The 21,134-nt window shown below is 52.4% G+C and overlaps 2 protein-coding genes across 3 annotated transcripts; one reads left to right on the forward strand and one right to left on the reverse strand.

Moving 5' to 3' along the window:
* Positions 1–1,868: 1,868 nt before the first annotated feature.
* Positions 1,869–16,811, reverse strand: ZMYND12 (zinc finger MYND-type containing 12). The gene is made up of 8 exons (XM_041419506.1): positions 16,702–16,811; positions 15,594–15,735; positions 10,035–10,206; positions 8,474–8,643; positions 6,432–6,554; positions 5,491–5,611; positions 3,754–3,899; positions 1,869–2,131 (listed from the first exon to the last, which is right to left on the reverse strand). The coding sequence occupies exons 1-8, from the start codon at positions 16,782–16,784 to the stop codon at positions 2,012–2,014; spliced, it is 1,077 nt and encodes a 358-aa protein (XP_041275440.1). The 5' UTR covers positions 16,785–16,811; the 3' UTR covers positions 1,869–2,011.
* A 114-nt stretch (positions 16,812–16,925) lies between these two features.
* PPCS (phosphopantothenoylcysteine synthetase) lies at positions 16,926–20,326 on the forward strand. Of its 2 annotated transcripts, none has more exons than XM_041419514.1 (3): positions 16,926–17,056; positions 18,003–18,106; positions 19,715–20,326. In XM_041419514.1, exons 2-3 carry the CDS (start codon positions 18,014–18,016, stop codon positions 20,036–20,038), a joined length of 417 nt encoding a protein of 138 aa, XP_041275448.1. In that variant the 5' UTR covers positions 16,926–17,056; positions 18,003–18,013; the 3' UTR covers positions 20,039–20,326. The 2 variants fall into 2 exon arrangements, with proteins under 2 accessions (XP_041275448.1, XP_041275447.1); XM_041419513.1 differs by having other exon boundaries at positions 16,929–17,495.
* The last annotated feature ends 808 nt before the right edge of the window (positions 20,327–21,134 follow it).

Raw genomic sequence — 21,134 nt, forward strand, 5'->3', positions numbered from 1 at the left:
CCCCGTGGATCCCAAACCTGCTCCCCTTGCCCAGGACAGAGCCTTGGTCATGCCATGAGCACCTGAGCAAGGGGAGGGAGGGAGGGAGGAGGTTGCTGCTGCTCCGTGGATTTGGTTTTTTTCCCCTCCAGCTGAGAAGGTGCCAAGAACTGCAAGCCTGAACACTTTCAGGCAAAGAAATGCTGATCTTGGTCACTTCAGGCTTTTTTCTATTTATTGAAGTAGCTCTTTGCCCTGCAGGGCACGGCTGTTGTAGGAATCACTCTTGTAGTGTCTTTAAGAGCTCCCCAGAATGTTCTTTCTGTGCCCTGGGCTCTCTCCTCACTCTGCTCTTTCGTTCCTGGCTCCGGGAGATGCTCAGCCCTGCACAACCTTCATTTCCAGGCTGGGTTTGTTGAACATTCAGAGCAGCCACACGGCCCTGCAGGCTCAGCCTGGGAGCACTGGATGGATTACAGCCATGACCAAGCTCCAAATCCCTGGTGACCCAAATCCCTGTGCCCTGGGGCACTGTGCCAGCAGGCGCAGCTCCCCAGCATCCCCCACCCCACAGCGGTGATCATCCCAGGCCCTTCCAGCATCCCCCGCCCCTCGGAGATGATTGTTCCGGGCCCTTCCAGCACCTCCGACCCCATGGAGGTGGTTATTCCACACCTGATGGGGTGGGGAGACCACCAGCATCTCCCACAGGAGTGTAGGGAGGTCTGCTAGCCCTTCCCCCGGCCTGGGCCGTGCGCCCTGAGCCGCCTCATCCCACCCCCCGGAATGGAACGTGGCTGAACCTGCGGTTTTCCCTTCCCCAGCAGCAGCAATCCCTGCTAATTGCTCAGGCCCCAGCTTGATGAAGCGTTTACAAAGCGCGCTTGACTCCAGCCCAACTCGGCAAGGCAATTAAACACTCTCATAAATCCTCCTGCAGTAAATGAGCCTTAATGGGAGCTCAGGGCTCAGCCCGGCGCAGGCCGAGATTCCCTTCTCCCCTCTCCCAGCCGTGAGGGATCGCAGGCACGGCGGCTGCACCGTGCTTCCCACACCCCCCATGGCCTCTGGAGCCTTCTGGCGTCTGGCCCTGCTCTGGTGTCCCTGTCCCTCCTCCAGCAGGGTCACTCTGTCCCCTGGGGCAGGAGCCAGCTGGGAATGGGCCTGGGGTGGCAGCTCCTGCCGAGGTGGGTGGCAGATCCAAGGGGATGTCAGCTCTCTGCCAGGAGGAAACTGCATCTCCTCTAGGTTAGAATCCCCACTTGGAGCCTTTTCATTCTTTCCCTCAAGACTGCTTTGGAGTCCTTCTTGCCTCCTGTGGTCCCGCCAGCATGGAAGTTCTTCCTGTGGAACTTCTGTGGAACAAATGAGTCTCTCAGTGCCCAGAGCTATGAGAAGCTCTGCAGAAAAATTCTGAGCACCTGCCATAGTGGAAGGTGTCCCTGCCCACGGCAGGGGGTGAAGTGGGATGAGCTCTAAACCAGGCTGGTTTTCCAAACCAGGCTGGAATTTTCTGGAAATTGGTTTGGAGATGGAGGGGCTCTGCAGGGAGCTGCAACACCTTGTCAAGCCCAACCATGTCCCCAGGAGCAGGTGTCCATGACCCTAGCCCTTCCCTGTGTCCCTCCTCTATCCCTCCACGGGATCTCCTTCACCAAATTGGCAAGCAAAGCCAGGAAGCCAGCAAGAAACACACCTGAGCTCGTCTTGGCTCCTGGACAACCACCATGAGGCTGTGAGAGGCTGTTTGCTTATTCCCAACCTGGCCAATAAATGATTTATTCAGTGTGCTCATGGTGCTTTTGTTTCTCACCCTGTTGCTGTTACTCTCTGAGAGGTTACAGAAGTGGAGCAGCACATGAAGACTAACTCAGACCAAAATGTTTATTTTCTAAACAGTTTGGGACAGCCACGGACGCAGCTGGAAAGAGGCAGCAACAGGAAGGATCAAGGGCTTGTGACGCTCGTGGTGTCCAGGAACCTGGATAAGAGAGAACCTGGCCAAACAAACTGGGTCTGGCAGAGCCAGTTTTTATGTGGTGTGGGAAAACTGGGCATTAATCAGCTCCAGCAGCTGACCGATGGTTTCTAGAGAGTCTTGCTGGGGCAGCTGCTTGGCCAGGTCGAAGGCTTTCATCCCCACCTCCTGGGCCTGGAATGGGATAGAAGAAACACCCAGGGATTGTCAGGAATCTGGCTGTTCTCATGGGATAGTTAAATACCTGTTGAGGCTGAGTGCAGGAGCAGCCTGGAGCAGATCCAGGCTCTCTTTCCGAGGTGACCTGTACAAGCTGCTTTACAGGAGAGCCTAAAGCTGCCAGCAGATCCCATATTTAGGATCCAGTGGTGCAGACAGGAGATTACTGACCCCAGCCCCCCGTGCTGGACATCACCTCCTGTCTAACACAGCTCCCCTGAACAATCCCAAAGCCATGCCAGGGAAAACAAACAGCTGTACTGAATTAAATCCTTCATTTCTCTTGATAAGGAACAAAATAATTTCCCTTGGTAGCTCTTCCAGGGGTTAGACACTCTCACAATTATAAAACTTTGTCGTTTTTCTTTTTCAAACAAATTCAAATTTGTTTGTATCTCCCAAACACTTCCAAGTAGTGGCTTTCTATAATACAATGAAGAGACCACTAATATTTCAATACAGTATTTTTCAATACCTGTATTTCCAATCCTGAAAACCCAGGCTGAAGAAACTCAGGGTTTTGAGCTCTGATCCCAAACAGAAGGGCTGGATTTCCAGATGGTATCTGCTCAGCACTTCCTCAAAATCAATTCTTGGTAAAGCACAGAAGTTACTAGTCACCTGAATTTTTAAGCCATAAAGACACAGGAATGCAGATTCCAAACTGGAATTACAGACCCCAATAGACTGAACCTTGAACTCAGGGGAGTCTGGCTCAAGGATAGGTCTGTGAGCCCCGGATGTTGCTCTGTGTAACCCCTGAACTCAGGTCTAAAGGCAGCTACACTGCCAAGATAGTCCAGATAAAGGAAGAACCCAGAAAATGTGGATAACTGCAGGATCCACTGGCCTGGCAGAGACCAATACTCATCCCCCAGGACTGTCAGCCTTTACAGAGTGCAGGTCACAGAATCATGGAATAGTTTGGCTAGGAAGGGGCTTTAAAGCTGATGTCTGTCCCCATGGCAGGGACATCTTCTACAAGAGCAGGTTGCTCCAAGCCCATCCAATTGGGCCTTGGACACTTGCAGGGATGGGGCAGCCACAGCTGCTCTGGGCACCCTGTGCCAGGGCCTGCCCACCCTCACAGGGAAGGATTTCCTCCCAATATCCCACCTGAGCCCTTGGTTTGGGCGCTATGAGGCACTTTGGTCACCAGCACTGTGGGCTCAGGAGAGGTGCTGGGGAGATAGGATGATCCCCAGAGCAGATGGGGATCTTTCAGACACAACCTACCTTGGCTAAATCCAGGCCCAGGTAGTGGATCATGGCCAGGGCATGCAGGACTCGGGCTGTTTCCCCAGGATGCTGCAGTGGCCCCTGCTCCCGGACCTCCAGCACCGCGCACAGCACCCGCCTTCCTTCCTCGCGCTGCGCTTCGGCTGCACGGAGAAAGAAATGATCCTGATGGATGGATTTGTGCAAGAGAATAGGTTCAAAACTGCCCAGCTGGCTCTTCTAGACAGCAAAGCATTTCTACTGTAAATATCCGGGCTCAGGAGAGGTGCTGGGGAACAAGAGGACCAGGAGATAGGATGATCCCCAGAGCAGATGGGGATCTTTCAGACACAACCTACCTTGGCTAAATCCAGGCCCAGGTAGTGGATCATGGCCAGGGCATGCAGGACTCGGGCTGTTTCCCCAGGATGCTGCAGTGGCCCCTGCTCCCGGACCTCCAGCACCGCGCACAGCACCCGCCTTCCTTCCTCGCGCTGCGCTTCGGCTGCACGGAGAAAGAAATGATCCTGATGGATGGATTTGTGCAAGAGAATAGGTTCAAAACTGCCCAGCTGGCTCTTCTAGACAGCAAAGCATTTCTACTGTAAATATCAGCGTGGTCTGAGGGTGGGGAGCCCCAGCTCAGGGTGCCCAGAGAAGCTGTGGCTGCCCCTGGATCCCTGGAAATGTCCAAGGCCAGGCTGGACTTACTGTAAATATCAGCACGGTCTGAGGGAGGGGAGGCCCCGGCACAGGGTGCCCAGAGAAGCTGTGGCTGCCCCTGGATCCCTGGAAATGTCCAAGGCCAGGCTGGACAGGGCTTGGAGCAACCTGGGAAAATGGAAGGTGTCCCTGCCATGGCAGGGGGTGGAATTAGGTGGACTTCAAGGTCCTTTCCATCCAAACCAGTCTGGGTGTCTATGATCTCAGCTTCATGCAAATTCCATGCCCATGAACAGGACTCCTTTCATCCAGTCAGTGCTTGTGTTGAGCAGTCTTCAGAGAGGATTCCTTCTGCTGCAGGAAAAGAACAGTTTTTTCTACTCCTGTCACACCAAAGATGGTCTCCTGTAGCCCTGCCTTAGTGTTCTTCCTACTCTGGGAACTCCTGATGGAGGTAGTGCCAGGAAATGGGATTTTCAGAAATGCTTCTCTTAAAATCACAGAATCCCAGATTGCTTTGGTTTGGAAGGGATCTTAAAGACCATCTCATTTTGATTCCCGGCCAGGGAAGGGCAGGGACACCTTCCACCAAACCAGGCTGCTCCAAACCCTGTCTAACCTGACCTTGAACATTTCAGGGAGAGAAATTTTTATTCCCTTTCTTGAATTAGCACAGATGGTAGAAAGGAGCCAAGAACCAGGGTCTGGTCTGGTTTCAGGGAAGCATGAGGTAGTACCAGGGGCACACTGATGCTTTCTGCACCTTTATGTGCCAGTGAGAGACTCCCCAGCCTTTCTCCCAAGACTGCTCTCCTGATTAATACATCCAATAATCTGTAATTGGCTATTCCATCATGTCCTGCTGCTCCAGGAGGGAGCTGTACTCCCACGTAAGTGAGCTGAGATGTCACATCCATTATTAAAGGGAGATGAAGGAGCCAAAGAGAAATGAGAATGTTTGAGTATCAAATTGCACCAGGGGAAGTTTACTTGCAATATTAGGAAGAAATTTTTTCATGGAAAGGCATGTAAAGCACTGGAACAGGCTGCCTAGGGAGATGGTGGAGTCCCCATGCCTGCAAGTGTTCAGAAACCACGTGGATGTGGCATTTGGGATGTGGGTTAGTGGTGAACAGGACAGTGCTGGAGGAATGGCTGGACCTGATGATTTTAAAGGTCCTTTCTGAACCAAATGATTCTATGAGTCCATGAATCAAATTTTGCTTTGCTCCAGTCAGTGCCGAGGGAGCTGTGAAACGGAGAATGCAACCAGCAAGGGCAAAGCTGGGATTCCACAGAACACCTTCATTCCTGAAGAATTGGCATTGCCATTAAACTCAACCTCTGGAAACACCACGCCAACATGATCTGTAGGGTGCAGGGACTCTTTAACCCCCACTTCCCAAAGGTTTTGGAGCAATAGCAGCTCTTACTCATCCCGTCCTTGATGCCTTCCTCCTCCTCGGAGAACGGCGACGCCTCTGCCTGGGCCTGGAGCGCTCGCTGGTGCTCGTGAAGGCAGCTCAGCAGCCAGGCGTGCCAGAGGCTGCTCACCTGGCAGGAAGCATGGGAATTATTTCACTCCTGTGAACCCCTGGTATTCAGTTGTTCTCCAAACAATGCCCCTGCACGGCCCGTCCCCTCCGCGTGCCTGCGGGTCACTGAGCTAGGCTGGATGTTCCCAGAGGGATCACACTGCTCCTGTCCCACACGGCCCAGCTGCAATCGCTCCCATCTCCGTCTGACTGGGGATTTTCACCCAACTTGAACAAATCTAACCAAAATGTTCACCAAAAGCTGGTTGACTTGAAGTTTGGGACAGGAATGGTGGTGGATTTTGCAGCTCCCAGCATCTTATTTCCACAAAAATCGACTTAAGCAAGTAAAAGTTCATTTGTTGAGTTATCAAATCAATTAGATAATTATTACTTTCCTTGCTTGATCAATCCATTCTGAAAATTTTTTATCAATGTGACTTTTTACTGATTCCCCGTGTAAATTTTAGGTGGCTCCCACCTAAAATTTGTATCCCACTCTTCCCTGGATTTAGGAACTCCTCAGGGACCCTCTGTACTGATGGGACTCTAACCCCTGGCACAGGAAATTTGGTAGCAAAGCTGTTTTTTAACAAGGTTTAGCTGCTCAAACTGAAAATAGTTTATTAAGAATTTTGAACTGATTACAGGATTAATATCTCATGGCTTTAACTCAGATAATTATTTATGTACAAACAGCGTTTCTGGGACTGGTCCTAAAAGGCAACACTGACACTTGATATGGTCATCATCCCGTTGAAAGGAAATGGAAAAAACTTTGGAAAGAGCATCAAAAAAACCTGAGAAAAACTCAGAGGATGATTTTAGGTTCTACCAACCTCGGTATACAGTGAATTTGCTACATCCATTTTATTCTGGTAGAAGAAAATATTTGCCATGTGGAAGTACCCTCCAGAGACCTTGATAGAATTTAGTCCAAACTCAGCAGTCGCCAGGTAAACCTGAAATCAATATTAAATAAAAATAAGCCCCAAAAAGTTTTTGTTCATGTCAAACCTGAGAAGTTTTTCATTGTGGATTAATATTGCAAATGCTGGGGATTTTTAATGTGTAAATGATGCCTGACAGTGATTGGAAAATGTGGTACTTAAAAGCTGTTTTTTTGGGGGTTATGTAAAGCAATTACATGCTAAAAACTCTGTTTGGGGATTATCCATAGGAATGAGGCACTAACAAGCTGTATTTTGGGGGTTATCCATAGGATCCTTAAGAATATACCTAGTTCACAGAGTTTATTCATAGGAACATACTAAAAAACTGTATTTTGGGGTTGATCCATGGGAATGCAACACCCTAATTCCACCCTGGCTGGGGCAGAGGCACCTGCTTGGTTCATTCTCTGAAGTCCAGGGCAGGTTTCCCACCTGTCCCCCTCTCCCTGTGCCACCCATCTGTCCCAGCTCTCCCAGAGCCCATCCTGCTGCTTTCCCAGCCCCCAGGCAAGCCTTCCCTTCCCCTGGAGCAGCAGTGGGAAGGCAGTGTGGCATTCCAGCTATTCTGAGCTGCTGTGTGACTCTCAGCAGATCCCAGACACGCAGCCAAGGTCCAAGCAGGTCCTGAACTTGTTAAGAGTTAAAAACTTACCTGGTGCTCTTTCAGGCACTACATTTAGGGAATTAAAAAAAAAAAAAAAAAAAAAAAAAGAAAGAAAGAAAAGAAAAAGGGGGGGGTGGATTTTGGAAATCTCCAAAGACTTTTGGGAGATTCCTTTGTGGAATTCTCAAATGCCCAAAGGGCTTCTAGACCGAGCAGAGACACGGCTGTGTGTTATAATAGAAAGGGTCTAACTCTTCTGCCTTTATGTCATCATTTACACCCACACAAAGCCACTATCAAATTCCACAGGAGTGGGTATACATCACTCAGCACTGGATCACTGGATAAATTTAGTCTACATGGGACAGAAATAGGATGTGGAGAAGTTCATCTGGCTTTGGAGGATCAAATGACAGGCAAAGCATCTACAGGAACACAGGTGGCAATGACCAATTCCAAAGAGTTTTCATGGCTAAAGAGGTGGAATTGTAGAAAACATCATTGAACCAGATACTGAAATAGGGAAATAAGGCATTAATTAAATAATGGGTGACAGAGCTGGGAAACTACTGAGGGAAATATCAGCCAAAATTTGAATTATCTGTGGAATAAAGGCAACTCCATCAGCTTGGGACAGGAATGTCTGGGCATCTCTGCACTGAAATGAAGCTGATGAGGAAATTTATAGGGAGAAGCCATAAAGACAAGGAATGTGAGGAACATAGGAGGAGTGTCTGAGGGAGGCTCAGCCTGGAGAAAAGGAGGCTCAGGGGGCCCTTCTGGCTCTGCACAGCTCCTGACAGGAGGGGACAGCCAGAGGGGTGAGGCTCTTCTCCCAGGAAACAGGGACAGGAGGAGAGGGAACGGCCTCAGGCTGGGCCAGGAAAGGTTTAGGTTGGATATTGGGAAAAATCCTTCATGGAAAGGGTGCTCAAGTATTGGAACAGGCTGTGCAGGACAGTGGTGGAGGTGGACCATCCCTGGAAGTGTTCAAAAAATGTGTGGATGTGGCACCTGGGGACATGGGTTAGTGGTGGAGCTGGCAGTGCTGGGGGAATGGTTGGACTTGTTCATGTTGGAGGGCTTTTCCAGCCTTAGTGATTCCATGATTCTCTATCACTTCACAGGAATAGGGATAAGTGGCAAAACACATCTTTAGCTCACACATGGATCCACAGGTGTCTCAGATCTATCCAGTTTGGGTGTCTGTGATGTGAAGATCCCAAGATCCCAAATCTGCCTGTTGGCATTTCCATATTGATCTGGGAGAAGAGAAGGAATTACAACAGAAGTGTTCCTTGTTCCTGTATTCCAAGGGACTCACATCATTGGCCAGGTGATACAAAGCCTGGTCCAGGTTTCCTTCAGCAACAGAGAAAAGCCCCAGCCCACGGTGTAACTTAGACTGAAGAGCAGCACTGCAGTCTGGGGTTTGCAGGACAATCCACTGGGCTTGGGAGAGATATTTGGCTGCCTGTCGGGGACGGCCAGCACCTGGAATGACATGTAGGGACAATCAGGGAAATAAGGAAGATAAGGAGCATTTTTTAATCTGGAAAGTCAGAGAATACTACTGGATGTCCTGGGGTAGCTTGATATGGAGATGCATTTTGGGGATTCCCCACTTCTTTCCCAAGTGCTTCTGAGTTACCCACATGTCTAAAGACTCATTTACAGACAGGTGAATGTGTAGAGAGCTCCAAAAGGAGCTAGAAACCACAGAATTCCAGACTGATTTGGAATGAAGGGGACCTTCAAGCTCATCTAGTTCCAGCCCCTGCCATGGGCAGGGACACTTTCCTCTATCCCAGGTTGCTCCAAGCCCCATCCAGCTGGGCCTTGGACACTTCCAGGGATCCAGGGGCAGCCACAGCTTCTCTGGGGAAACTGTGCCAGGGCCTGCCCACCCTCACAGGGAAGGATTTCCTCCCAATATCCCATCTGACCCTGCCCTCTGGCAGTGAGTGGGAAGCCATTCCCCCTTGTCCTGGCACTCCAGACCCTTGTCCAAAGTCCCTCTGCAGCTCTTTTGGAGTCCCTTTAGGCACTGAAAGGGGCTCTCAGGTCTCCCTGGAGCCTTCTCTTCTCCAGGTGAGCACTCCCAGCTCTCCCAGCCTGGCTCCATGGCAGAGGATACATTGCTCACACTGAGCAATTGCTCATTGCTCCTAAACATTGCTCACAATCTCTCTGGAACACGTGGCCTAAACAGGTTCACTCCAGGCAGGCACTGATGTCTCTCACCTTATCACACTGGAATTACTCACAGTATTTTTTCTCCCTGCTCTCATCACACCATTTACGACAAGCCCTGAGCCAGCTCCGTTGTGCCAGCAGAGCATTGTGTGCTCCTGGAATGGCAGTGATTTACAGGGATCTCTCTTGCAGGGAGAGCAGCTCCCATGCCCTCCTTTGCCATGTTTTCCAAAGCACACAATGAGAAAAAGCTCTGCTCAGGCAGAGCAAGATTTGTGAATGAACTGGGAGTTCTTTGGGTGCAATGGCCTCTGAAATGTTTGCTGGTTCTCTGAGATAAGCGTACAAATAACCACCCTCTGGAATTTAATGCATTGGAGAGTCATCTGAGGCCATGGAGGTAAACAATTGACTTTCATACAGCTTCTCCCTTGGGAATTGGTGGAGAGGGAGAAAACACTTAATTTGATTTCATTGATCTCCTGAGTGCTGAGAGATTCTTTTCCCCAGAGCCACAGAAAAGGGGTGTGAGGGGGGTGTGTGTTTGTGGGACAGCTCAAATCTCTGCAATGCCCTTGAGGCACAGCAGGGCCCACAACTGCTCCTTTCCAGATAAATGGCAAAAGGAAACCAGAAACCTGAGCCGGGAGCCTTGCCCTTGCCAGCATTCCCATGTTGACAATGCTCACCCGTGGAGGCCTCAGCCAGGAGCAGATAAATGGGCACGAGCTGCACGGAGCCAGAGCCGAACACTTGGGAGCTGAAGCGCAGCGCCTGCAGTGCTGCAGGAATTGCTTCCAGGGGCTTCCCTGCCCACACAAACCCCTGGGCTGTGCTCAACGCCACGGCAATGAGGGATTCCTGCAGGGAAACAGAGCAGGGCCAGAGTGAGAAAAGACAGGGAGAAAGGAATCACAGAACCCCACAATGGTTTGGGTTGGAGAGACCTTAAAGCCCATCTCATCACATCCCCTGCCATGGGAAGCTTTTCACTAGACCAGGTGGTTACAGATGCACAGGCTCTTTAAAATTAGGTTTTCAAATTACAAAGCAGCAATTGTAATGTAGTTTGTGGCTGTAATTAATAGACAGACATTAAAGCTGTCATATTAGAAGGTATTAGAGTCTGGCTCCCTTCCTGCTTTGAGTAGGAACAGCTTTGGACATCCTCACAGGTCATGTGGTGTCTTCCCGGACGAAGAATCCTTTACGCCTCCTGACAAGGTCTCATAAGGCTGCAGCAATAAAAGCTGTGAAGCACAGAAAATGATCATCACAAGACCAGAAAGGAGATTAGAGCCAGGGGCTCCGGCGTGACTCAGAGGCAGCCAAGCCCTGTGGTGCCAGCATGGCACAGCTCCAGCTGCTGGAGACGTGGCCAGGGAGTGAGGAGAGAGCTCCTCACAGGGAACTGCAGCTTCATCCCACCCTCTCCTGGCTGGTCCTGGACTGGGATTTTGTGTGCAGAGCCTGAAAACTGGTCAAAATCAGAAGGTATTACACTCAGCAAATCCATCCCCAGCCAGGGCTGGTGGTGCAGCAGCTCCTGCAGTGTTTGGGTTTGTCAGAACCCATAACTTATCCTGTACTTATCCATATATAGCTGCTCCCTGCCTTTTACTGTTCCTACCAGTCCACACCATTTGGCCTCCAATGTTAGCAGCAGCTGATGTAATCCCCAGCTCCACAAACAGATCTCCATCCCAATTCCTGCTCCCTGCCAGGAGCTGTGCATACTGCGCCCTTACAGGGATGCCAAGGAAAAAGCGCCAGGATCCTTGTAGAATGACAGAATTCCAGAAAGGTTTGGGTTGCAAGGGGCCTTAAAGCTCATCTTTTCCACCCCCTGTCACGGGAAGGGACATATTCCACTAGACCAGGTCGCTCAGAGCCCCATCCAGCCAGCTACTAACACTTCTCCATCACTTTTCCCAGCAGTGGTGCAGCAGGAAAGCTGCCTGGGAATCAGTGGTGCTGCTGGAGAGTGCAGCAGTGCTACCCTGGTTGTCTCAGTGAGACACTGAGGAAACACCAGTTCACCCCTTTACCACCCTCTGCCTCCAGCTGGGGCTGAGCTGGGCCAAATCAATCTCAGAGCACCAGGCTTTGGCATTCTGCTGAGCTTGAACTGCTTGGAGTGCGGCAGAGTTGTGCAACTCCAGGACAGAGAGCTCCAGGACAGCCTGCGAGGGATCCTGGAAATCTTGGCTGAGGTAGAGACACCTTTTTGGATAAATGAGATCACCAAAGAACACAGCCCAGAGCAACAGCCCCTGCCCCAGTGGGGAGAGCCAAGAGCCAGAAAACACAGTGCCCATTCCTGAGCTACCAGAACATGGAGAGGGGAAAGGCAGGTTTTCCAGAGAAGCTGTGGCACCCCTGGAAGTGTCTAAGGCCAGGTTGGATGGGGCTTGGAGCAACCTGGGATAGTGGAAGCTGTCCCTGCCCTTGGCAAGGGGTGGAATGAAATGGACTTTAAGGTCTCTTCCATGCCAAACCAGTTTGGGATTCTGTGAAACACAAACGGTGTCCAGGGAGCAGGTGGTGCCCAGGAGAACAGCAGCACAGGCTTGGGGCAGCAGCAGGAAAAGCTGGTATTTCTCAGGCTGCTTTTTCTGTCTGTGCCAGTCTGGTGCAACCAGTGCAGGCCCCAGTGCGTGGGCATCGCCCAGATTGGCATCTGGGAGGTGCTGGAGATTGGAATCATTCTTTTTTTACTCCTTGTCAATGGTATCATCGCTGCCTCCCATGGCCTGAAACATCTGCAGCAAGGACAAAGCTGGGGGTTGGGCTCTGGCACAGCTTCCAGGAGGAGAAGGAAGGGCAGGAGGCAAGAGGAGCCCTGGAGCAGTGAATATTTCCAACCACAGTTCCAAGCCTTGGAGGATGGCTCCCTTTGGCCCTGAAGAGCCCTGGGGGAATGGTTCCCTTTGGCCCTCCCTGGTTTCCCCCTCCCTCCTGGCCCTGTTACTTTGGGCTCTCTCCATGTGTGCTGCAATTTGAGGTTTCTCTGAAGATGCCCCCACACAGTTTTTGGGGTTTGAGGGGGCTGAGGACCTCAGCTCTGCTCCAGGTGGGAGCAGGGGGTTGGGAACACACTCAGGACTCAGTGCCACATCCTTTATTCCCGCTCAGGCACCAAAATCTACGGTGTGTCTGAAGAAATGAGGATTTCAGGAAGAGGGAAGGCTCCAGTGAGCTGGAGCTGAACCTGCAGTCAGAGCAGGGCTGGGGCTGGCTGGGCTGGATCTTTTCCCATGCCCAGGAGCTGTGGGGAGCTGACATCACACAGGCAGGTGAGGCTCTTCTCCCAACAGAAACTTGGAGTTCTGTTGGTTTGGAGGTGCTGTCTGCAGGCACCCCCCTGGCTATGTTGACAGAAGCAGATTTCTATCAACAAAGCTTTGGAGCACAGACAAGGAATGAAACTCATAAAACCTCCTGGCTCCCAGCTCCTCGAGCCACAGGGCATTTGGATGTGCCCAGGTTTCCCTGTGTCCTGACTGAGGCTGGAGCTCTGTGTTTTCTAAACAAACACAGGGCAGGAGTGGGTGAAGTACAGCAGAAATGTTCAAAAAGCAGCAAACCCAAGGCAGGCTTTGCTCAGGAGGTTTTTTTCTCTAGTTATCATGAGTCTGCAGAGCTTTACCTTCAACTCCAAAGGCCTTTTTTGCATAGAATCCCAGACTGGTGTGGGTTGAAGGAAGCCTAAGGCTCATCTCATTCTGCCCCTACCAAAGGCAGGGACACCTTCCACTATCCCAGGTTGCTCCAAGCCCTGTCCAGCCTGGCCTTGGACACCTCCAGGGATCCAGGGGCAGCCACAGCTTCCCTGGGCAATCAGTCCAGGGCCTGCCCACCCTCACAGGGAAGAACTTTTCAAGCACTTTTGTTGGATCTGGAATAGGAATGTGATGCAGTATCAAGGCACTAAATAACCTCCCCTTCTCCCAACACCTCTGAGCCAGCCCAGGCCCAACTTGACTGCTCCAAATCCTGCTGGACATAAAGGAACTTTCCCTCCTGCTGGGAAAGCCAGTGGGTAACTGAGGGATTTCCACTGTCTCCCTCCTTTCTTTGGAGAGAAGGAAAGCAAATTGTCCCAGCACAGACAGTTCTCAAAATCTATTTTTATTTAAATAGGCTGGAGACAAAGGTCAAAGAACAGATGATGTTAAGAGTTGTTAAGGACCTTATAAAAATCACCACTTCAAAAAAACCCCCAGTCTTCTCTGCCTGCCTTGCCCAGGGAGCCATTCCCAGCCCAGGCTCCAGCTCCATACTGCTGTTTGCTCACCCAGTCTGAACCCCAATCAAGAGTGACTTTCTCTCCACCAGCCTTCCTGCTGTCTTTCCCTTCACCTAATTAAACCAGCAGATTAACTTCCAGCTAATGAAGGAGCACTTCCCTCAGCTGGCAGCCACGTGGCCTGCTGGAATGTATGGGGATAATTTTAGTTGCAATAAAGTCAATGATGTAATCAATGTCAACATCAGTGTTCAATAGCAGGGGAGTTTCTTGGAACAGCTTCAAGCACTTCTGGATGCAGAATCCTGCCACACCCCCACGACACCCATTCTAACCTTCCTTGCAGGATTTATAAAGAACAACTTATACAGAACCTGGAATGAAGGAAGTTTTGCATTTTCCCTTTGGGACACACTGGCCTGACACACCTTCTGTGGACTTTGCTCAACAGTCTCACCTGGGATTTTCAGCCAGACAGGAGTTTCCAAACCAGCCTGTGATGTCATTGCCCAGTTCCTGTAAAACCAAAAGGAACCTGCTGCCTAAAGCCTGTCACGAGCTCTCACCAAACAGGACTTTTGCCTTTGGACTTCATCTTTCTAGAAGCTCCCAGGAAAGGTGAAGCAATGAGCTGGTCCCCAAAGCCCCAGAGCTGGGCTAGAAACACCTTAGAAATAATAATTCATGTAAAATTCAAAAGATTAGGGATGTTCTCTGTTCCAAACCCACTGTGTGCTGCCCTATTATTCTGCATCTGGGAGTTCTTACAGAGGGAAAATTTATTTCCACAGGGAGGATTTTCAGGAGCAGATGCACCTGGGTGGGTTATTTTAGCAACAATATAGAACAGCAGCTCCTGCCATTCCATAAACAGAAACAGAAGGAGTTGCAAACCACTGGGGCTGGAAAGGAGCTGCACATCTGCATGTCCCTGATGGAGAAAAAAGGCTGCACTTAGTAGGAAAGGGTGTTCCAAGCTGGCTAGGAAAACAAAGGGAGGGGACTTGGTTTGTTTGCCCCTTTGCTCTGGGAAAGGGGATGCCCTCCCACCAAACAGCCTGGAAGAAGCAAATCTCAGCTGGATCCCAGACCAGCCTGGGTGATGGACCAGCCTGCTGGCAAGGTGGGAAATCCAGGATTGCTGCTGCCTGAGGAAGCTCAGGACACGAAGTAAACACTCTGGAAATGGCTGGAGACTCACGAATTATTGTATTTGCAGGGACCCTCGTGGCAGGGAGGAATGATGAATCTGACTCCATGTTCTCAGAAGGCTGATTTATTACTTTATGATACTGTATTATATTAAAGAATACTAAACTATACTAAAGAATACAGAAAGGATACTTACTGAATGCTAAAAGATAATAATGAAACTTGTTACTATTTCCAGAATCCTGACACAGCTTGGCCCTGATTGGCCAAAGAGTGAAAACAACTCACAGCAGAATGCAGTGAAACAATCACCTGTGGGTGAACAATCTCCAAACACATTCCACATGAGCACAACACAGGAGAAGCAAATGAGATAAGAATTGTTTTCCTTTTCTCTGGGGCTTCTCAGCTTCCCAGGAGAAAAATCCTGGGCAAAGGGATTTTTTCAGAGAATGTGAATGCCACAGGGAATGACAGAGAGGATGCTCCCACCCTCCTTATTTTTTGTTTAAAAAAAATAACCCCCAAACCTCTGCAACCAAAAATCAAATCAACCAAGGAGGTGCCATCCTCTTCCTTGGGAGCATGCAGAGGGGGGAATTCTGAAGGGATGGATCCTGTGAAGGCAAAAGCCTTGCTTGGTTTTAGCCAAGAAACCCCTTTCCATTTTATATCGATTGGGCAGTGACAGCCAAGGCTGCTTTGGAGACTCCAGTGTGGCTGAAAATTCCAGGTGAGCCCCGTGTGCCCCTGGTGTGTCCCACCATGTACAGCCAGGGCACGGGGAGGAGCTGGAATTCCTTCCCTGGAAGCACTTTGAAGCTGTGCTTGTTGCTCCTGCACCCACCTGCCTCCTCAGCAGCTGCTCCTTGCCATGTTTTCTGTCTGTTTCAGAATGGAAACAGGGCTGGGGCCCAAGGACTGGGATGAGCAGGTGGCAGATGTGGCTGTGGATGCTGATCCAGTCAGTTTTCTGGTGGGAGACATCACTGGCAAAAGGAGGGGAGAAAGATACTGGTATTTACTGGGATATTTTGTAAGGGAAGGTTATTCCCTGCTGTCTTTCAGGATTTTCTCCACAACAATTACCCAGAGCCCCTGGGCTGCCTGCAGGGCACCCAATCCATGATATTCCCAAATGTCTCCATTTCACAGCACTGTCCTGCCACATCCCCACGGTTCCCTGTGCTAAAATCCTTATCTAAATCACTCCCTGAACTCCTGGTACAGCCAAGTTTGAACAAATCCCTGGATTCCAACACTGGAAAAACAAAAACCACAAACCAACCCACCCCAGGTCACTGTGGGAACAGGGAATGTTCTGGAACTCAGTGACTGCTCTGGGGGCATGTGAGGGATGTTTGTGACACTCCAGAGCTCCCTGAGCTCTGCTCCCTGCCGGATGCAGGAGCTGCTGGAAGGCAGCAGGAGCACTCCAGGTGAGTGTGCCTGCTCCAGCTCCTGCTGCCCTGCTGGCTGAGCTCCAGCCTGGGTCTGGTCCCTGCCTGCTGAGCTTTGTGCCAGGTCTCATCCCTCTGTCCTGGGCTTTGGGAGGCTTGTCTGTGTGTACTGAGTCTCATCCCAGGGATAATCCCTGCCTCTTGCTTCTGTCCCAGACCACACCCTGTCACTGTCTCTCTGTCCCTGTCCTGGGCCTGTTCCTGCTTCCTACGTTTCATCCTGGGCCTTCTCCACGTATCCTGAGCCTCATCCTGTGGCTGGTTCCTGCTCCCTGGGCCTTCTTCCCAGGCCCTGGGCCTCATCCTAGGCCTCGTGCCCTGAGCCTTTTTGTGGGACAATCGTCCTGTCCCATGTCTGCTCCTGCCTCCTCCTTCCTGGGCCTCATCCTGAATGCCAAGCCTTATCCCAAGCTCTCTGCCCGTGCCTCCAGCCTCACCCTGGAGCTAATCCCCGCCTCCTGCCCCGTCCCTGGGCCTCCCCCCGGGCTCTCTCACCAGTAGTAGGTGAGGCGGCAGCCGGGGCAGCGCAGCGGGGCCGCTCGGGCCCCGCACAGCTCGCAGCGCGGGAGCGCCGCCATGGCCGGCCCCGAACCCTCGGCGCGTCCCCGGTTGCCGGGGTGACACTTCCGGTGAGTCGAGACTCGTCACTTCCGACCGGCACCAACGGCGGCGCTGGCGTTCTGTTGCCGAGACAACACTTCCGGTAGGGGGGAAGGTGACACACGTGATTTCCGGCGGGCCGTGCGGGCCGGTCCCGGTCATGGCGGCGGCGGCGGCGGCGGAGGAGAAGGACAAGGGCAAGGAGGAGGACGAGGACAACGACGCGAATGCGGCGGCGACCGAGGGCCGGGTGCGGGCTTGGGCGGCGGCGCAGGCGGCGCGCGGGCGGCGCGTGGCGCTGGTGACGTCGGGCGGGACGCAGGTGCCGCTGGAGGCGCGCGCCGTGCGCTTCCTGGAGAACTTCAGCAGCGGGCGGCGCGGCGCCGCCTCGGCCGAGCGGCTGGTGCGGGCGGGCTACGCCGTGTGCTTCCTGCACCGCGCCCGCTCCGCCTTCCCCTGGGCCCGCGCCCTGCCGCCGCACGGGCCCGCGCTGCTCGACGCGCTCCGCCTCACCCCGGGGCCGCCGCCCGGCGTGGCCGCCGCCCCCGCCGCGCTGCCCGCGCTGCTGCCCGCGCTCCGCGAGTACCAGCGCGCCACCGAGGCGGGCGCGCTGCTCGCCATCGAGTTCACCGGGCTCGTGGAGTACCTGGCGCTGCTCCGCGCGGCCGCCCGAGCCCTGGCGCCCCTCGGTACGGGGGGGACCGGGAGTGAGGGGCGGCCGCCGGTTCGTAGGGCACGGGGCAGGATGGAGCCCCCCGGGGGTGTCTCCGGTGTGACCTGAGCCCAGGTCCGGGATGAGGATCTCGTGGGGGTTTCCATCGTGAGGGGAGCAGGAAGCAGGGATGTGATGGTTGTGGGAGAAGGGTGGAGGGGTCCCCGGTGTGAGTAGCGGATAGAACCCCTCGCGGTGGTCCCAGGGCCAGGTATGAGGTGATCCCGGGACCTGTGGGGCTCTGGCGTGAGGGGTCCAGGGAACCCCCTTGCTTGGAGGGCTCCTGCACCCCGGCATGAGGGTCTGGCTGTCCCCGGAGGCTCCTGTGGCTCGGGAGGAGGGGACAGGACAGAGCCCGGGCTGGGGTCAGCGCTGCCTGTTCAGGATTGTGCTGGGGGATCCCCGAGGGGCAGCCTGGTCTCCCCGTTGGGTGTGTGGCAGGGACAGGCCGTGGCAGCAGGGGACAGCAGTCGTGTTCCCACAGGCTCCAGCGTCATGTTCTACCTGGCAGCCGCCGTCTCGGATTTCTACATCCCCATCTCCGAGATGCCGGAGCACAAGATCCAGTCCTCGGAGGGGCCCCTGCAGGTGAGGCCCCCCTGGGCATGGCCCCCTCTGCCACCCCCCTCAGCCATCCCCTCCCTGCTTCCAGGGCCCTTCTCCTGAGAGCTGGCTGTGGATCAACCCGGGAAAGCGGCAGAGCAGCAGCTCGTGTGTGTTGTGAGGGGGTGAGATCCCACAGGGACAGAGCCCTCTGGAAATCCTGAACTTTCACTGTTTCATTCTTATCTTGCACTGAGGGGCCCAGATAAGAGGGCAGGGCAGGATCAGCCCTGCTCTCCTTTGATCCAGGTTTATTTTTAGGGTGGGATTTAGGGGTGAGGGGTCCTGTGGGTTATCTGCAGGGAGGTCAGTGCTGCTCTGTCTGATATGGAGCAGCTTCAACATGTCTGCACTTGTGGTGTGGCACATGAAGAGGGCCCCCTGAGGTGCCTCCTGCTTTTCTGGCTTTGTCCTTTAGAGCTGCCCGTGCTTCCATGGAGATGATGAGAGGGTGGGTCTCAGACAGAGCTGAAGTGCTCCAGGAATAGCTCCTGGAGAGCTTGAGTTGCTGCCTTTTGTCTGGAGAGAGGCTTTGGGGAAGGGCCTGGAGTGCTAGGACAAGGCGGGGGGGAAATGGTTTCAAACAGACAGAATTAATTTAGATTGGATATTGGGAAGAAATCCTTCCCTGGGAGGGTGGGCAGGCCCTGGCACAGGGTGCCCACAGCAGCTGTGGCTGCCCCTGGATCCCTGGAAGTGTCCAATGCCAGCTTGGACAGGGCTTGGAGCAGCCTGGGGTGGTGGAAGGTGTCCCTGCCCATGGCAGGGGGTGGAATGAGATGGGATTTAAAGTCCCTCCCAACTCCAAACCATTCCATGACTCTGGGATCCATTTTGCTTGTATGAATGACAGAGAACAGCACTGCAGCACCGAGGTTCCTCTCAGGAATGGGAGCAGGTGTCTCTGGAATTCTTTACATATTCCATGACTCTGGTATCCATCTTGCTTGTATGAATGACAGAACAGCACTGCAGCACCGAGGTTCCTCTCAGGAATGGGAGCAGGTGTCTCTGGAATTCTTTACATAACAAATACCAAATTTATTTAATTAATTTCTAAGAAGTCGCTGGGCTTCATTCTTTAACATTAGCATTGGAAAGATGAGACCTGGCCTGATTCCCAGTGATGGATCCAGAGGTTGGGAAGCTGGAGAACAGAGACTCCTACTGTTTTTCTCCATGCTTGAGCACTTTTGTGCCTTGTGTTAGGGAATTGATAGAAGGATAAGTGAAGATGGGATAAACTACCCAAATTCTGGAGAGGTGAAAACTCAGATTTGTGCAGATATAATGCTTTTTTAAATCTTCTCATGTTTAAATTCCCCCAGTGTGGGTATCTCTGGGAATGCAGGGCTCCTGTGGTCTGGCTTCAGAACCCCCTGACTGTGAGCACCACATGGATCATTGAATTGAAATTTAGTGTCATTTCAACCTTGTTTGGTGAGAGCTGCCCAAACACTGCCTTGAAAAACTTCCTGGTGCAAATGGAATATGAAACAAAGCTGGAATTTCCCTCTTTCCCATCCCATCTCTTACTAAAACTCCCTGTAATGTTTTTACTGATTTTTTTATTTTTATCTTTCCCCACTGCAGATCACAATGAAGATGGTGCCAAAAATGCTGTCACCCCTGGTCAAAGACTGGGCCCCTGAGGCCTTTGTGATTTCCTTCAAACTGGAGACAGATCCCCAGATCCTCCTGGACAAATCTCGGCAGGCTCTGGAGAAATACCGGCACCAGGTGGTGGTGGCCAACGTCCTGGAGTCCCGGAGAACCTCTGTCATCATCGTCACCAGGGACTCTCAGACTCCCCTATCCCTGTCCAACGAGGAGCTGGCACAAGGCATGGAAATAGAGGAGAAGATTGTGAGTTACCTCCAGGGCCAGCACACAGCCTTTATAGAGAGGAAAGGCTGAGGAGCAGCTGGGAGGAAATAAGGGAATGGTGCTGCAGAGGGAGTGGGACTGGAGCCTGTGCAGGTGAACAGAGCAATCCCCACGGAGCATGAGGAGGCCGTCCAACACTGCCACTTCCATACAGCCTGGCCATGGTGGCTTTGTAAAAGAGAAATACATGGAAGTGAAACCATTCCAAAGGATATTTGTCCTGGTGTCTAAAGGAGGAAAGAGGCTTGTGTCTGTCCCGTGGGCTGGGAGAACGAGAAATGGTGAAGGTTTCTGTATATAAAAAATTTCTTGAATCTCCTTCTTTGAATTTTCTTTTAGAATGGCAGGAGGAAGGAATGGGGCTTTGCAGGAAAGACGTGCTGGTTTTATGACTGGAGTGGGGAATCTCTGGTGCTGAGAGTGGATGGTGAAACCAGGGTAGCAGAAAGGAAAATGAGGTGGCAGCAACTTTGGGGAAGCAGCTCTTGTGCCAGGGTAGATCCTGGGAGAGATCCCATGTTCCTACATTCCAGGTGCTGCAGCAGTGTCCCTAAAGCATCTGTTTCAAAGGTTTTCCTTCCATCCCAGTTATTTGAAGGTTGCTTTGCTTCATATTCCATTTACATCAGAAAGTTTTCCAAGGCAGTGTTTGGGCAGCTCTCACCAAACGAGGCTCAAGTGTCACTGCAGAGCTCTGTAAACAAAGGCAAGGCCTCATCTGGCACAGACCACAGGGGATGGATCCAAGCTTGAGGCCAAGGTTGGAGAAGGGGAGAGGGCACTGGCAGGGGTGGTGTCCTGGGGAGGGAATGGAGCTGGGGAAGGAAGGGGCTGGAGCACCAGGAGAGGCTGAGGGAGCTGGGAAAGGGGCTCAGCTGGAGAAAAGGAGGCTCAGGGGGGACCCTGTGGCTCTGCACAACTCCTGACAGGAGGGGACAGCCAGGGGGATTGGGGTTTGCTCTCAGGGAGCAAGGGAGAGGATGAGGAAACAGCCTCAGGCTGTGCCAGGGGAGGTTCAAGGTTGGATATTTAGAAATTGTTCATGGAAAGGTGCTCAGGTATTGGCACAGGCTGCAGGACAGTGGTGGAGTCCCCATCCCTTGAAGTGTTCCAAAACAAGTGTGGA

Source organism: Onychostruthus taczanowskii, unplaced genomic scaffold (genome assembly GCF_017590055.1).
Source record: "Onychostruthus taczanowskii isolate IOZ18803 unplaced genomic scaffold, ASM1759005v1 scaffold61, whole genome shotgun sequence".
Taxonomy (NCBI): domain Eukaryota; kingdom Metazoa; phylum Chordata; class Aves; order Passeriformes; family Passeridae; genus Onychostruthus; species Onychostruthus taczanowskii.

What these genes read in the sequence shown, in the direction of transcription:
- ZMYND12 (XM_041419506.1), bottom strand. Translation starts at nt 16,784, where the DNA reads ATGGCGGCGCTCCCGCGCTGCGAGCTGTGCGGGGCCCGAGCGGCCCCG. An exon ending in AGCAGCTGCTGAGGAGGCAG is followed by an intron (nt 10,207 to 15,593) that starts GTGGGTGCAGGA and finishes GTTTCCCTGCAG; the next exon opens with GAATCCCTCATTGCCGTGGC. An exon ending in CAAATTCACTGTATACCGAG is followed by an intron (nt 5,612 to 6,431) that starts GTTGGTAGAACC and finishes GCTTCCTGCCAG; the next exon opens with GTGAGCAGCCTCTGGCACGC.
- PPCS (XM_041419513.1), top strand. Translation starts at nt 16,967, where the DNA reads ATGGCGGCGGCGGCGGCGGCGGAGGAGAAGGACAAGGGCAAGGAGGAG. An exon ending in CCGAGCCCTGGCGCCCCTCG is followed by an intron (nt 17,496 to 18,002) that starts GTACGGGGGGGA and finishes GTGTTCCCACAG; the next exon opens with GCTCCAGCGTCATGTTCTAC. An exon ending in CCTCGGAGGGGCCCCTGCAG is followed by an intron (nt 18,107 to 19,714) that starts GTGAGGCCCCCC and finishes TCCCCACTGCAG; the next exon opens with ATCACAATGAAGATGGTGCC.